Consider the following 15,965-nt stretch of genomic DNA (forward strand, 5'->3'; position numbering starts at 1 on the left):
TTTTCTTTTCTTTTCTTTTTTATTTTTGAAATGGGTCTTGTTATGTTGCCCAGACCAGCCTTGAACTCCGGGTTCAAGTGATTCTCCTGCCTCAGCCTCCTTAATAGCTGAGACTACAAGTATGCACCACCATGCCCAGCTGAAAGTTGTTTTTGTTTTGTCTTTTGAGACAGGGTCTTGCTATGTAGCCAGGTTGGCCTCAGAATCACAGTCCTCCTGTCTTAGCCTCAGTAGTGCATGCATCATTCCTACCCCTAGGCCTCCAGACCTTGAATTTTTTTTTTTTTTGTGATACCAGGGATGGAACCCAGGGCCTTTTGTATACCAGGCAAGTGCTATACCACTGAGATACACCCCAGCCCTGAAAGTTTCTTCTTTTTTTTTTTACAATGCTGTGGTTTGAACTCAGGTCCTACACTTTGAGCCACTTCACCAGCCCTATTTTTTATGATAGGGTCTCACAAACTATTTGCCTAAGCTGGCTGCAAACTGTGGTCCTCCTGATCCCTGCCTCCTGAATAGAGAGTTACAGGTGTGAGCTACTGGTGCCTGGCACTAAAAGTTATTTGTTTATAACTTTTGCTATCTACATGTATCCAGTTTTAGGATATACAGCTTTTTAACTCTTTTTTAAGTTCATGCCCTGGGCTTTGGAATCAGAGTCAGATAATTTGACATTTATTGAAAGTAGCTTGATATCTTGATCAAGTATCATTCTGATAGCCTTCTGGCATTTTATTTGCTTTTTTGTTTTTAAATACTACACCATTAAATTTTATTTATTTATTCATTTGTTTTTTAGTGGTGCTGGGCATCAAACCCAGGGCTTCACTTGCCTAGAGTCCATTCTACCACTAAGCTACATTCTCTGCTCCCTTTTAGGGCCTTAGAATCACCAGTAAATTGGAAGTAAAGCATTTCCATTCTTTCTACTATGAAAGATAAATAAGTCCACATATTTGTGGAAGCTTAAATTAAGCAAACCTTCAGATGTTTCCTACGGTTTGTCATCATTCTTTCTCTGTCTCTCTTTTATTTTATTTTTGGTGGTGCATGGGTTTGAACTCAGGGCTCCAAGCTTGCTGAGCAGGTACTCTACTGGTTGAGCAACACCTCCAGCCCTTGCTGCTCTGGTTATTTCTGAGATGGGATCTTGCTATCCTAGCCCACCTGGACTTCAGTGCTCCTATTTTACACTTACTGCCTTAGTTGGGATGACAGGCATTCATCACCACATCCATGTTTTTCTATTGAGATGGGTCTCATGAACTGTTTTTGGGGGGAGGGGAGCCTGGAGCTGGTCTCTAATCACAATCCTCCCAATCTTAGCCTCCCAAGTAGCTAGGATTACAGTGTGAACCACTGCACCTGGCCCATTTTATCTCTTTAACCTCAGCTACAAAAGAGTAAATTCTTCTTCCTATAATATATCTTCTATTAGACTTTGAGCTTTCTCAACATTGTTAACATGTACTTTTCAAATATGTCTGAAATGTCTTGAAAATTAAAACATGTGAAATGTTATCAGTTCTACAGCAAATCGTCATATCTTAAGGACTTTGTCCCAGTATGGTGCCGGAGTGTTTGAATATTTTAACTCAAAATCCAAACATTGTTGGAAAAAACAGGTACTTTTTAAAAAAATATCTAATCTTTAGTCCTATGTTTACATGTGGAAATATTATCTTCTTAGAAGTCTCATGGTAACATCTGTGTTTTCATGAACAGACAGAGGTGATAAAGACAGGCAAAAGCTGCCAAGGGTGTGAGCCCCTGTGCTCAGGTAGCCCTTACTTAAACCTGCTAAGAACACAGTGATTGCTTAATCAGGTTATTCCCCTAACTAATGGTTTGATTTCTACTTACAAAGTATCAAAGTATCATAGATTGATTTTTTAAGTGAAGTGTTGTACAGTCAGCGCTCTGTGTCAATGGGTTCCGTATCCTTAGATTCAGCCAACCTTGGATGGAGAATAATCAAAAAGAAAGTTGCATCTATATTGAACATGCACTGAATGTTTTTTCTTGACATTATTCCTGAAACAATGCAGTATAACAACAAGTATTTGCATAGCATTTTCGTTGTAGTAGGCATTATTTGAGCAGTGACTTAAAGTCCATGGAAAGATATGTGTAGTTTTTGTACAAATACAGTTTACCACAGATACTGAAGGACAACTTCATGTTTTGCTGCAATTAATTTTTTTCAGTTTATTTATCTTTTTGTGGTACTGGGGTTTGAACTCAGGACCTCACACTTCCTAGCAGGTGCTCTGCTAGTTGCCACTCTGCCAACCCCTGGTTTGTTTGGTTTTTTTGAGACAGGGTCTCCCTGTATAGCCCAAGCTAGTTTCCAGTGTGGGTATTCTGATCCTCCTGCCTCAGCCTCCAAGTACAGATGTGTGCAGCCACACCCAGGAATTTTTTATTGTGGCACAATACCATTTTATGTGTACAGGTCAGTGGCACTAAGTAGGTTCACGATGTAGTAGAACCATCGCCACCATCCATCATCATCCCAGATAGAAACTCTACCCCATCAAACAATATTCATTTGCGCACCAATGGAAATCCTTTGGCTGTTGTGAATGTTTCTGCCATGAGCAAGGGCATACAAGTGTCTGTTAACTCCCTACATTCAATTCTGGGTACCTACCCAGAAGTGGAATTGCTGGATCATATGATAATTGTTTCATTTTTTTAGAGTCTGTCATTCTGTCTTCCACAGCAGCTGCACCATTTCACACTCCCACCAGAGTTCAGTTTCTCTCATACTCATTTTTCCTTTTTTTTTTTTTTAAGAGCCATACTGGTGGGTACGAAGTTGCATGTCACTGTGGTTTGGATTTGCATTTTCCTCTAGGCTAGTAATATTGAGCACCTTTTCATTTATATTCTTTGGAGAAATGTATTCAATTCCTTTTGTAGGATTAATTTTTATAACTGAATCTTCTCTTACAAAGTTCCATAATTAATAATTAGCTAACAGAGTGATTTTAGGATTCTTTGTAAATCAAAATTATGTGATAGTGGTATTATTAAAGATTCCAGCCAGGTGTGGTGGTGCACATCTATAATCCCAGAACTCTAGACGCTAAAACATGAGGCCAGCTTGGGCTATTGTGAGTTTGAGACTAGGTGCATGGCAGGACCCTGTCTTAAAATATTATATATATATATATAATTTAAAATCCCTTTGGAAAAGTACCACCAAGTAGCAGGAAGACGATAAAGAAAAAGAACTACAAAATTCCCAAGAGTCAGAATGTAAGCTCTACGTGTGAAGTAGCCATTTTTTAGATGCGGCCCTAAAGAAGTAATTCCTCTCTGGTTATAGATAGAAGACCAAATGAACAGGTTGCGGTCCCCTGGTTGCCACTCTGTTTCCATCAAGTGGCAGCAGATGGGCACGTGTGCTGCGGAGCCCCTCCAGGCGCCCGCCCGCGTGCGGTCCTTGTTCCACAATGATCGCCTCCTGGTCTACGGATTTGCTCCCCACTGCACCCAGGTAAGAAGATGCTCAACTTGTTACACTGAGGAAAGGACAATGTACTCCGCTGCTTCCTTCCTTTTCTTTTTTCTTCCCTGTGCCTCTTGCAGGCAGATTTTCCCCTTTGGGGAACACAGCTAGGAAAGCCTTTGATCTTCACTGAGAGGGGAGAGGACATCCCCAAAAGAATCGCTGTTGCACTAACCGAGAGGCTGTGGAGTAGAAGAGCTGAGGCACTCATGTTTTCCCATTTCAGGCTACTCTATGTGCGTTAATCCAAGAGAAAGAATTTTCTACGATAGTGTCAACTACTGAGCTTCAGAAGACAACTGGGACTGTAAGATGCAACGCTCTGTGGGGCTGGGGCGTGGCTCCGTGGCGGGAGGGGCGTGGCTCCATGGGGTGAGGGCGTGGCCCAGTGGTGGGCTGGAATGTGGCTAGGCTAGGTGGTAGAGCTCTTGCCTAGCATGTATGAGGCTCTGGGTTCCATCCCAGCGCTACATAAAAAGAAAAAAGAAAAAAAAAAACTTGAAGTGTGAACCGAAGACTTCGTTTATTGTTCTGTGCTGACACTTCAGCACTCCATGTGGAGGCTGATTAGCTGCACAATGGGTACACTCCCCTTCAGCAGGTCTTCATCTGGGATTCTTGGTCTAGAACCGTCCCCACAGGTGTCAGTAGGTGTGACTAACTGCAATTAAAAATGAAATTTTATGTGAACATTTTTATGGAGAGATTCTCAAAGATGTTTACAAGTCAATGTAAGTGAATTACCACTGTACCTTACACTACCTTAGTCAAAACAGTGCTGGACTAAGAGTGTACTACACCATGTATTGAGGATATGTTTTATACTCAAAACCCATCCAGGCTCCAGATGTGTGAGTTTTCCCCAGCCAACTAATTCTCCCACGCCAGCTGCATGCCCTTTAACTCGATTCAGTTCTGACACTATCTGTCCCACAGGGCAAGGGCACAGTCTGGGAACACTGTCCCATTCAGATGCCAGTCTCAGGTGGTAAGATCCTCAGTTTGTCCACACATCTGTCTAAGTTGAGTAGAAGGAGGAGGACCCCTTAATCCTTCCTCGGGTGGAGTAATTTGTTGTAATAGCTTACAGAACTCAAGAAAACAGTTGTGTTACTGATTTATTATGGTAAAAGACAAAATTATGACAATTTAAAGATTTGTTTTGACAATACTGGAATTTGAACTCAGGGCTTTATTCTTGCTAGGCAAACACTGTACTGCTTGAGCCATCACCATACCTTTTTTGGGATGGTTTTTTTTTGAGATAGGGTCTTATGAACTATTTGCTGCCTTCAAATTTCAATCCTCCTGATCCCTGTCTCCTGAGTAGCTAGGATTACAGGCGTGAACCACTGGTGACGCCTTAAGGATTTTTTAAAAAATATTTTTATTAGCATGTAATAGTTATACAGTGGGTGGGGTGGGGATACAGATGTTGGGGAGGATGTGGAGGAAAAGGAACCCTCGGTGGTATAAATTAGTACAACCACTATAGAAAACAGTATGGAGGCTTCTCAAAAAACTAAAAATATAACTGCCATATGATCCAGCAATCCCACTCCTAGGGACATACCCAAAGGAATGTCAGTCAGGTTACAATAAAGGCAACTGCACACCCATGTTTATTGCAGCACTATTCACAATAGCCAAGCTATGACAACAGCCAAGATGCCCCACTACTGATGAATGGATTAAGAAAATGTGATATTTATACACAATGGAGGCTTATTTAGCCATAAGGAAGAATGAAATCATGTGGTTTGAAAGTAAATGTATGCAGTCATGTTAAGTGAAGTAAGCCAAGCTCAGAAAGACAAAGGCCACATGTTTTCTCTTATATGTGAGAGACAGACACAATACAAATACAAGCAATATTACAAAGAAACAGGTTACACTAAGAGGAGATCACTTGTGGGAGAAGGAAGTTAAGAAAGTAAATATGGTTGATGTACTTCCTATACAAGAATGAATATAGAGCCAGGTGCTCATGCCTGTAATCCTAGCTTCTCAGGAGTCAGAGATCAGGAGGATTGAGGTTCAAAGCCAGCCTGGGCAAATAATTTACAAGACCCTAAAAAAAAGCCCATCACAATAACTGGTGGAGTGGCTCACAGTATAGGCCCTGAGTTCAAACCCCCCAGTACCACCAAAAAAAAAAAAAAAAAAAAGCTTAAAACTTTAAAAAGAAAAAATAACTGATTGATTTATATCAGGTTGCCTTTGTTCACTATTTTTTTTTAAGGATTAAAGCAGGGAACTTCATTATGCTGATTGAAACTAGCCTATTTGGTAATTTGGCTGTTATCTCTTTTGGTTTCCTAGAAGGTCAGATAACAAGTCAGTTTCAGTTTGGTGATATAGGACTTTAGTGTGTCTCTTGGGGCCTAGTGGAAGCGCCTGAACCAAAACAATGGACTCTTATAAAATTTATTTGACAGAATTTAAGGAACTCTCTATATTGCTTTAAAAATTGGATCTAAGGGTAAAATAAGGTAACAGAATTTTACTTGTGATTTCCTTAAAATCACAGTCTTTAATGATGGCCTTATCAATGATAAGAGAAGAGACACAGTCATTTAAGATCAATTCCATGTCTCCATAAGCATTCTAAGTCCTCTGTCCAGAGGCATGACCACATCTATGGGTGGGCATCCCAGCCCCAGGCTGGCTCTTCCTTCACTAAGAAGAGCAGTGTCAAAGTTTTGAAATAAATTGTATTGGCAAAATGGCCTTGTATAGAAAAGACGAAACACTAGGGATGAAAAAAACCAATGAGTGGTTGCCAGGGCAGGAGTGACTGCATAGGAGCCAAGGGGGCACATTTTAGGCTGAAGGGAATGTTCTATATTTTCATATCTGTGCTGACCATACAACTGTATATGTGCGATAAAACTTGTCAGACTTAAAAGGAGTGAATTTATTATATGTGAATTATTATGTTTCAATTTGAAGCAGTGGTCTAAATAAGCCTTCAGTGAGAAGCCATTTGAACCAATGTTCTTCCCTTGCTGCTTAAACAGATAATTCACAAGCTGGCAGCACAAGCTCTGATCAGAGACTACGAAAATGGCATTCTCCACGACGATGCAGTCAGCCATGAGGTTTGTTCTTTTGCCGGTAAAAAACACTACGTGTTGTTTAGATCATTCTTTAATTGTGTAGCCATGGACATGTGAGAACAGCTGGACAGAGGAGAATGTGGCATGGTGTCAGACCTTCATCCCTACCTGTGACATGGTCCCTGGGGCATAGGTGACAGAGACTGTTTAGTAAGTGAATTAGTGAAAGAACCAGTGTCAGAGCTTTCCTGAGAATCTGGTGATGTCCTACCCATGAGAGAGTCTGGAGGAGGGCTCTGAGAACACTCACTACGTGCTGGTCTCCTGTGTTGTGTCACCATTCCCATAGGACAGGGTGGTGGGTAAGCTGCCTAAGGACCATAGGCAGAGCCAAGGCCTCCTTGCCCTCTCTGCTGTGCAGACGAGGGCTCTGGCAGAGGGTCACCACAACAGGTCCTTCATAGGCTACAATCTTCAGTGATGCTGGGAGTACCACCCCAGAAGGTGCCAGTGTGCCACACACAGCAGCAAGTTGCAAAGGGAAAGCAGGGTTTCCCTGCTTTATTCCTTTTTTTTTTTGGGGGGGGGTGGGGGGGGGTGCCCTTGGATTAGCAGACTTTCTGTTCTATTTGACTTAAGGCCCTTTATCCCTGAAAGCAATCAACCAGCTCTGTCCTGAACAAGTCACTCAGCCCCTGCAACTCCTCAGCTTTGTAGGGGGAGCTACAGATTCTGTGAGAGAGGAGGTCACTGCCTGTGAGAGCTCTTTGTAAACCATGGAGAGCTGTATAAGTATGAACTACTATGACTTAGCCAAGCCCATTTTATGGGGAAGGTTGAGTCACCTACCCAAGACTTTTAGAATCAATTCCTAGTTTGAAATGCTAATTATAGAATGATTTACTTGTCATAGAAAAACACCTCTTTAGATTATTTACTACTCTTGTAGATAGCTAAATAGAAATAAAACATATGGTTTCTTTGTTTTATTCTCTTCTAGATGAAGAAACAAGCCATGAAATCTCTGATTATTAAACTCAGTAAAGAAAACTCTCTTATAACACAATTTACAAGCTTTATAGCAGTTGAGCAAAGGGTATGTATTATCGTTAATTCAAAGTTGAACTCTTCTATTTTTATTTACACATTAAGAAAGTCATTCTTTAACTGGACAGTGGCGCACACCTGCAATCCCAGCAGACAGGAGGCTGAGGCAAGAGGATCACAAGTTCTAGGCCAGCCTGGGCTACATAGGGAGGATTGTATCTCAAAAAAAAGAAAGAAAATCCAAAAACCAAACAAAACTCAGGGCTTGTGAAAGGCAAGTAGGGAGAGCCCAGGGGACCTCCTGTCTGTGAATGGCCTCCTTGGGGCCAGGATTTACTATGATCTCTAAATTAGTTGCCATTCATTTATAAGTTTAATGTTATTAATTAGCTACATGTGTTGTTTGGGTTTTTTGTTTTGTTTTGTTTCACTTGACAGTACTGGTGGTTGATCTCAGGGTCTTACCCTTGCCAGGCAAGCAAGCTTCCACTTGAGCCACTCCATCAGCCTTTTTTGTGTTGGTTATTTTTGAGATAGGTCCTCCCTTTAGGCCTGGGCTGGCTTGGACCATGGTCCTCCTATTTGTCCTTCCCACATAGCTGGGATGACAGGCTGTACCACCATATTCAGATGTTGGTTGAGATGGGGTCTTGCAAACTTCTGCCAGGGCTGGCCTCGAAACATGATCCTTTGGATCTCTGTCTCCCAAGAAGCTAGAATTACAGGCTTGAGCCACCACACCTGGCCTGTATGTGTAGTTTTAAGATATACACAGTTTAGGGCTGGGGATACAGCTCAGTGGTACTTCCTTAGCACAAGGCCCTGGGTTTGATCCTCAACCCACAAAAAAAAATGAATAAAAAATATGCTACAATTTTATTACATTTTTGGCATTTATCATCTTTTATTAATTCAAGATACTAAAAAAAAAATAGAAAAGACCTGGATCTCCCTTACCAATGAGAAGCCCTTTCCCATCATAATGTCATAGGAAAATCTGTGTGAAGCACTTTAGGAAGTACCCAGGGAGCACTCCCTGGAGAGAAAGGCCTCACCTTTCTCTCTGTGCCCACCCCAATCTTCCTCTTGCACTGGTGGCTAGGGACACACATCCAGTCTTATACATATATCTCAATCTCAGTATTCACAAGGCTTTAGAATGTATGAAAATCATTTCACTTGATACGTCTTTTTAAACTTCAACCCAATTGCAATTTAATATAGGACGGAAACAAGTCACCTTTTCCTGATGATCCAAATATCTCGGAACTTATTGCCAAAGAAGATGTAGACTTTCTGCCGTATATAAGTTGGCAGGAGACCAACACAACAGAGGCCGACACAACACAGGTAAATGCTAATTGCCAGATGTAGTCATTTGTTGCTTAATCATGGGGATATGTTTGGAGAAAGGTGCTGTGAGGTGATTTTGTGGTTGTGTGGACATTCTAGAATGTGCTTACACAGACCGAGATGGTCTAGTTCAGTCACTGGATGTGTCGTCCATGCAATCAAGAGACAAGATAAACACGAGGTATATGAGCTTTTTAAATTCAATAAATAGAAGGAGTCTACTCTAAAATGATGATTAAAAAAGAGCCTGGGATGTAGCTCAGTGGTAGAGCTCTTGCCTACCTCACATGAGGCCCTGGGTTCCATCCCCAACACTGCAAATAAATCAACAAAATAAAATAAATGATAAAAATCATAGTATAGTAAACATAGAGTATACATAAACCAGTGACATAGTCATTTATTATCATTAAGTATTATCTCCTGTACATAGTATATGTACTGTACTTTCCTACAACTGGCAGCACAGTAGGTCTGTTGACAGCAGAATCACCACAGAACCATGAGTAACACCTTGCTTTATGACATCACAATGGCTACCACTTCACTAGGCAATAGGAATTCTTCAGCTCCGCTTCAATCTTATGACTTCACAATTGTACAGGGCCTCATGCAAGCTAGGCAAGCACTCTACCACTGAGTTATATCCTGCTACTAATTCTTTCCTTCCTTCCTTCCTTCCTTCCTTCCTTCCTTCCTTCCTTCCTTCCTTCCTTCCTTCCTCCCTTCCTTCCTCCTTTCCTTCTTTTCTTCCTTCCTCCCTCCCCCTCCTTGCTGTATAGCTAAGGCTACCCTGGAACCCTTGATCCTCCTGCTTCAGCCTCCTGAGTGCTGAGATTATAGGCCTATGCCACCACAACACCCCATACCCTGCTGCCATTTGCATTTTAATGTTGCTTTTTTGTGTGTGTGTGTGGTACTGGGCAAACTATTTGCCCAGGCTGACTAAGAACCTCGATCCTCCTGATCTCTGCCTCCTGAGTAGCTAGGATTATAGGTGTGAACCACCAGCACCTGGCAACTTATTGTTTTTATATCAAGTAGATTTTTTGGTGTTTGTGATCCTCTGGCCTCAACCTCCCAAGTCAATATATGTGGCCCATTTTTAATCTTTGGGTTTCTTGTTTCTTGTTTTAGTTTGGTGCTGTCCGGTTTTGTCATGTTTGGAAATCTCTTCCTGAACCTATCATTGTGGTACATGTTTATAATCCCAGCACTGAGGAGATTAGGCAGGAGAATCAAGAGTTAAAGCCTAGCCTGATCTACACAGTGAGTTTGAGGCTACCAAAAGCAATTTTTTTAAGTGTAAAATATTTTTAAAAGAGAAGAGAAATATTTTATATTTTTCCTATTTTTTCCCCTTTTTTTTTTTCAGTACTGGGTGGTGTTTGACTCAGATCTACACCTTGAGCTACTCCACTAGCTCTTTTTCAAGATAGGGTCTTGCAAACTGTTTGCCTGGGCTGGCTTTGAACCTTGATCCTCTTGATCTCTGCCTCCTGAATAGCTAGGATTATAAGCGTAAGCCACCAGCGCCCGGCCCTTTATTTCTTTAGTTACATGCCTTCCTGTTTACATTAATTTTTATCCCATTGACATTATCCTGATATAAAATAAGAAGTTTAGTGCCAGTTTTATTCTTTTCCAAATAGTCACTCACTTTCCCCAGCAGCATTACTGACTCCTGCTCCTCCCATTGACTCATCATCTGCTGAGGTTCCACAGGTTTAGGAGCTGTTACTGCACCATCTACTCTTCTATATTCTAATTATTATAATTTTATAAAAGGCTGTGATACCTGATAGGTCATCACTATTGACCCTTTTTCAATATGGTGGTTTCTCTTCAAATCACATAAATCTTTTGCTATTGGTATATTTCAGTTTGCTTGTCATAAAATTTTTAGGGCTGGATACAGCTCCTTGGTTGGACACTTAGCCAGCATGCTTCAGGCCCTGGATTCCATCTGCAATGAAAAAAAAAAAGAACAGAAAAAGAAATAGAAAAAAAGACTTATTTTATTTCATTATTATTGATATTATCTTTTATGGTTCTGGGGTTCAAAATCCAGGCCCTCCTACATGCTAGGCAAATGCTGTACTGCTGAATCACATCCCCAGCCCAAGCATTATTTTTAAATATGTTTTGACATATGTTTTGCAATATTAATTATTCAAATGTATACTTGAAACATGACTTAGTTGGGAAAAAAATACTCTGTTTTAAAAAAAGCTCATGACCAGGAACTAGAGAAAAGGGTAGATCGAAAAGAATTAACCTAGAAGGTAACACACACGCACAGGAAATTAATGTGAGTCAACTCCCTGTATAGCTATCCTTATCTCAACCAGCAAAAACCCTTGTTCCTTCCTATTATTGCTTATACTCTCTCTTCAACAAAATTAGAGATAAGGACAAAATAGTTTCTGCCAGGTATTGAGGGAGTGGGGGGGGAGAGGGAGGGGGCGGAGTGGGTGGTAAGGGAGGGGGTGGGAGCAGGGGGGAGAAATGACCCAAGCCTTGTATGCACATATGAATAATAATAAAAATAAATAAATAAATAAATAATAAATAAATAAAGCTCATATACGAGAATAAAATTAGAGGTTATTTCCAAAGTATCTTGAGAACTTTTCATCCACAGAACTGGATTTAGTTACCTGTTCTTTTTAAGGAACAGTAGATTGAAATAATTGGAGTAATGTAGCTTTCCTTATCGGATTTTGTTTTACGTATTGTTCATACTCTGATATAAAGATATATTAATTACTTGTAAGGTTTTAAAATTTTTTTAGTATCACTGGAGAGCAGTATAAAAGACTGTATTGCCTACCTCAGTTTGATCCTCAACACTATGGGGGGGGCAAGTAATTTATTTTGAATGATTAGCTTATTTTAGGGGCTAATTTACACACTTTGATACTTCTTATTGTAAAATTTTGGGCAACTTGCTCCCATGGTACTGAACACCTTTTTTCTCTTCTCTTCTCTTCTTCTTCTTCTTCTTCTTCTTCTTCTTCTTCTTCTTCTTCTTCTTCTTCTTCTTCTTCTTCTCTCTCTCTCTCTCTCTCTCTCTCTCTCTCTCTCTCCTCTCTCTCTCTCTCTCTCTCCCTCCCTCCCTCCCTCCCTCCCTCCCTCCCTCCCTCCCTCTCTCTCTCTCTCTCTCTCTCTCTCTCTCAGCAGTAACCAGGGTTTGAACTGAACTTAGGGCCCAGTGCTTGCTAGGCGGGGGCTCTGTCACTTGAACCAGGCCCCCAGCCCTCAGGTATCATCCTGAGGCAGGATAGATTACGGATACAGAAACAGAAGCCAGGAATCAGAAATAAACACTGCATTAATGTCGAACCCAATCAGAAGTGCACAAACACCATATTCTTTTCTTTAAACTCCACACTCCTTCACTGAGCAATGAGGAGCAGTAAAAAAGATGACCTTCCTCCCCTTTGTGTTTGTTTCAATGGTAATTATGCCCTGGCACACAGAGACACCTTCAAGAAAACTGCCCTGACCTCTCCCCTCCTTTGATCTGAAGGGTGATCATTAAAAGTCACAAGAAGCAGGACTGATATTGCAAAGAACTGACTATCTTCTCAGACTTAATGTCTCCAGGTAGAGCTGATACCCAGAACACTACTGTAACAGCAGTTTGGAATGGACAAAAGGGGGCCACTTATCCCAAGAACCCCGCCCCACACCCACACAATGTTTCTAATACTAATAACCCCTGCTAACCCAGCTCATTTGTGTCCTACCTTGCCTCCCAGGCACCTCTTGTCATGTTTTCTTTGTTTGCTGAATAAATCTGTTAGTTTAGTGCTGGCTTTTTCTTGCCTGCAATTCTTAGAGCTGAAGGGCTGAGTTAAGAACCTGCCTTTTTTCTTCTTCTCAGGGGACCTCTTAAGGCCCTCATCAGTCTCCAGTGACATCTGCTAGTGTTGGTAATCCTCATTCTGGGATGAATGTTTGCTGTTTGTTTTGTTCTGTGTTTTCTCCTCACATACAATTTTCCTTTCTGGGCAGCATCTGTCAGTGTCCTCCGAGTGGAGTGCAGAACTGCAGCATAAACGTTGGGCGAAGAAAAAACTGAAGTTATGTGAGCTGGAAGTGTCAGAAGATTGTGAAGATGAAATGAAGGTCTGTGACCTGGAAGGGTTGGACGATTTTGAAGATGAAATGAAGTTACGTGAGCTGGAAGTATCCGAAGATTGTGTAGCTGAAAGCTTAGGTTCAAGACCAGAAGAAGAGCTGTTCCCATTGAGTTTCCAATGCAGTGATGTGGAAACGCCCTTGAACTTAAGCTGGACAGATTCATTGAAACAAGTGGTACCTAAAAGACGGTTAGGGAGAGTCAGGTCACAAAATGTCCATCTTTCTCTCTCTCCTTTTGGGTGTGCAGCCCCGGGGTCCCCCATTTCCCTGTCTGCTCCCTGCCCTCCTCCTCTCCCTTCCCTTGCTGCTTCCCCCACTCATCGCCCTCCTCCCCTGGCTGCTGGCCTCCCTCCTCCATCCCCTTTCCTGGCTACTCCCCCAACTCATCCCGTCCTTCCTCTTCCTCCGCCCTCCTTACCTGGTGGCTCCTTCCTTCCTCCCCTCCCTTTACCTGGAAGTCTTCTTCCTTCCCCACCTCCGCTCCCCTTACTTGGTGGCTCCTTCTCTCCTCCCCTCCCTTTACCTGGCAGTCCTCTCCTTCCTCCCCCACCTCCCTTGGGTGCTGGCCTCCCTCCTCCATCCCCTTTCCTGGCTGCTCCCCCTACTCATCCCATCCCTCCCCCGCCCCCCTTACCTGGTGGCTCCTTCTCTCCTCCCCTCCCTTTACCTGGCAGTCCTCTCCTTCCTCCCCCACCTCCTCGGGCTGCTGGCCTCCCTCCTCCCCCAACTTTCCTGCTTGCTGGACGCCCTCCTACCCCCACTTCCTCCCCTTCTTCCCCTGCACCTCCTCAGCACTCCCTTTTTAGTTCTCTTGCTCCTGCCACGCAGTTGGGCCAACCCAAGTGTGGTCAAGGCCTTAGACCTGACCGTGGCACCAGCATTTCACTTGAGTCTCCTCCCAGACTGCCTTTCCTGGCCCTACCCGTTGGGTCTGCACAGGCTCCTATTCTTTCAGATGGCTTGTTTAGCTCACAGCAGTTTGATCTGGGTAAAACTTATCAAGGCCCTAGGATCACCCTCTTTCCTGGCTTGGGGCCTAAGCTGGGTTCTCCTCGTCAGCCAGCTTCTTTCTGTCCTCCCAGACTTCCTCCTCCTTCTGGCCTCACCACAGGTTTTGGTACTCAGAGTTCCTGCAATGCCTCTTCTTTTAATGATCAAAATGTTACCAGTTCCATGCTGACAAGGGATCTGCCTGAGCAGTTGTCTTCCCTATCAAGCAGGTCACCCAGACCTGCACTTTTTGGGTCTGCCCAAAATCTTTCTGTCATCCCAGGTCATAAAGCTTATTTTAAAACAGAAAGTGACACAACGCCAGCAGTACATCTGCGACATAGGTTTTTAAAAGCAGTAGCAAAGTCTGGTGTGACAAGGGACTTTTCCTCGGATTTCCATTCACAAAAAGATGAGGGTGGCACGATCTGCCAACGGAACTGGCAGGATATTGTGCCATGGACTGCACTCTTCAGTCTGCAAACTGAGGTATGTGTCTTCTGTCCGTCTACATTGAGAACAGGCTGCTTGTCACCAGCCTGTAGTGATGTGAGGGCTGGCACCTGTGTGGAAGAAAATCTCCTTAAAACAAGTCCACAGACTGAGACAGTATGCTTGGTGACAAATGGTGTTTGTCATTACCTGTTAGGCCAGAAGCTCATGTTGAAAAATAGCATCCCTGAAGAAGTTTTAGGTAAGACTTTAATGTCCTAGGGTCTGTAGAAATTTTCTATCATGAGTTCAAATCCCAGTCCCACCAGAAAAAAAAAGAAAGAAATTTCTATCATGAAGTAAGCACAGTGCTTTGAGCACCGTGAATGTTTTCCCATACGGTCTCGGGAACATAGATCGTATTCAACACGTAATATCGTGGCAGAGCATAGCGCTATTAAGATAGAAAACACCCTGTACATTTAGCTCCTGCCCTGGTCCAATCTCACACCCGCAATTGATTTGATGGGATGTGATTTGGTAAAGTCGGAAGGAATTAGTGGAGTAAGTGTGAGTCCCATCCCTAACACTTTGTGATTTGGGGTAATCCCAGTTCCCCATCCCAGTGATGGGTAAGAATGGCATGTGCGCATGCGTGGTCTTGAGGCTTGAATGGGTGAAGCCGCTGCCCCTCCGCCCTCGCTCCATGCACACTGCGGCCATCGGTTGCAGTGCGGCCAGTGGTTGTCCAGGGGCGGGCCTGGTGGCCAGTCTCGGCTTTGCTGCATGTCAGCTATGTGACTTTGGACAAGTTGTTAAGTTTTGGGGGCCTCAGTGTCCTCGACTGCAATGTGGATATTATAATAGACTTCCACAAGAAGCAGCTAGAAAGAAAAAGACCAGCTCCTGGTACTGGTTCTCTACGGGTTTGCACATACCAACACTGCGGGCTTTTTTCAAGTTGCCATAGACACTTTAGGCTGTCTACATGCCCGTGACAGCACCCCCTTTCTCTTGTCTGCATTAGCTTTCCTGGGGCCTGGACCTCTGTCCCTGTAGCTTAGGATCCCCACGCTTAGATTTGCCACACTCTCCTATCCATGTGATGAGGTGGGTGGGGGACAAAATTTTTTTTTTTTTGAGACAAGGTCTTACTGTGTATCCCATAATGGCTTTGTGCTCGTAGAGCCAGCACCCTATCTCTTGAGCCACTCCTCCACTCTATTTTGCTCTGGTTATTTTGGAGATGGGGATCTTATGAACTGTTTGCCTGTACTGGCCTTGAAATGTTATCTTCCCAGTCTTAGCCTCCCAAGTAGCTAGGATTACAGGTTCAAGTCACCGGCGCTTGCCTTAGGAAAGTAGTTTTAAAGAGCATCTTCAATATGACAATTTTATATTTAGATAAAACTGTT

At 42.8% G+C, this 15,965-nt stretch overlaps 1 protein-coding gene across 4 annotated transcripts in view; it reads left to right on the forward strand.

The window, feature by feature from the left end:
* The window catches only part of Parp4 (poly(ADP-ribose) polymerase family member 4), a 98,643-nt gene that overhangs the window by 72,168 nt on the left and 10,510 nt on the right, over positions 1-15,965 (forward strand). For 3 of the 4 annotated variants that reach the window (XR_012436285.1, XM_074043662.1, XM_074043661.1), the window contains 7 exons: positions 1,529-1,628; positions 3,338-3,508; positions 3,747-3,827; positions 6,541-6,621; positions 7,580-7,675; positions 8,851-8,976; positions 13,000-14,607. Coding sequence is in view for 3 of the 4 variants with exons in the window: in XM_074043662.1 (XP_073899763.1) it covers positions 1,529-1,628; positions 3,338-3,508; positions 3,747-3,827; positions 6,541-6,621; positions 7,580-7,675; positions 8,851-8,976; positions 13,000-14,607 (2,263 nt within the window). In the remaining variant the exon portion in view is untranslated. The remainder of the gene's footprint in view (positions 1-1,528; positions 1,629-3,337; positions 3,509-3,746; positions 3,828-6,540; positions 6,622-7,579; positions 7,676-8,850; positions 8,977-12,999; positions 14,608-15,965) is intronic. The other variant, XM_074043663.1, reaches the window with a different exon arrangement.

This window comes from Castor canadensis, chromosome 10 (assembly GCF_047511655.1).
Source record: "Castor canadensis chromosome 10, mCasCan1.hap1v2, whole genome shotgun sequence".
In the NCBI taxonomy this organism is placed as follows: domain Eukaryota; kingdom Metazoa; phylum Chordata; class Mammalia; order Rodentia; family Castoridae; genus Castor; species Castor canadensis.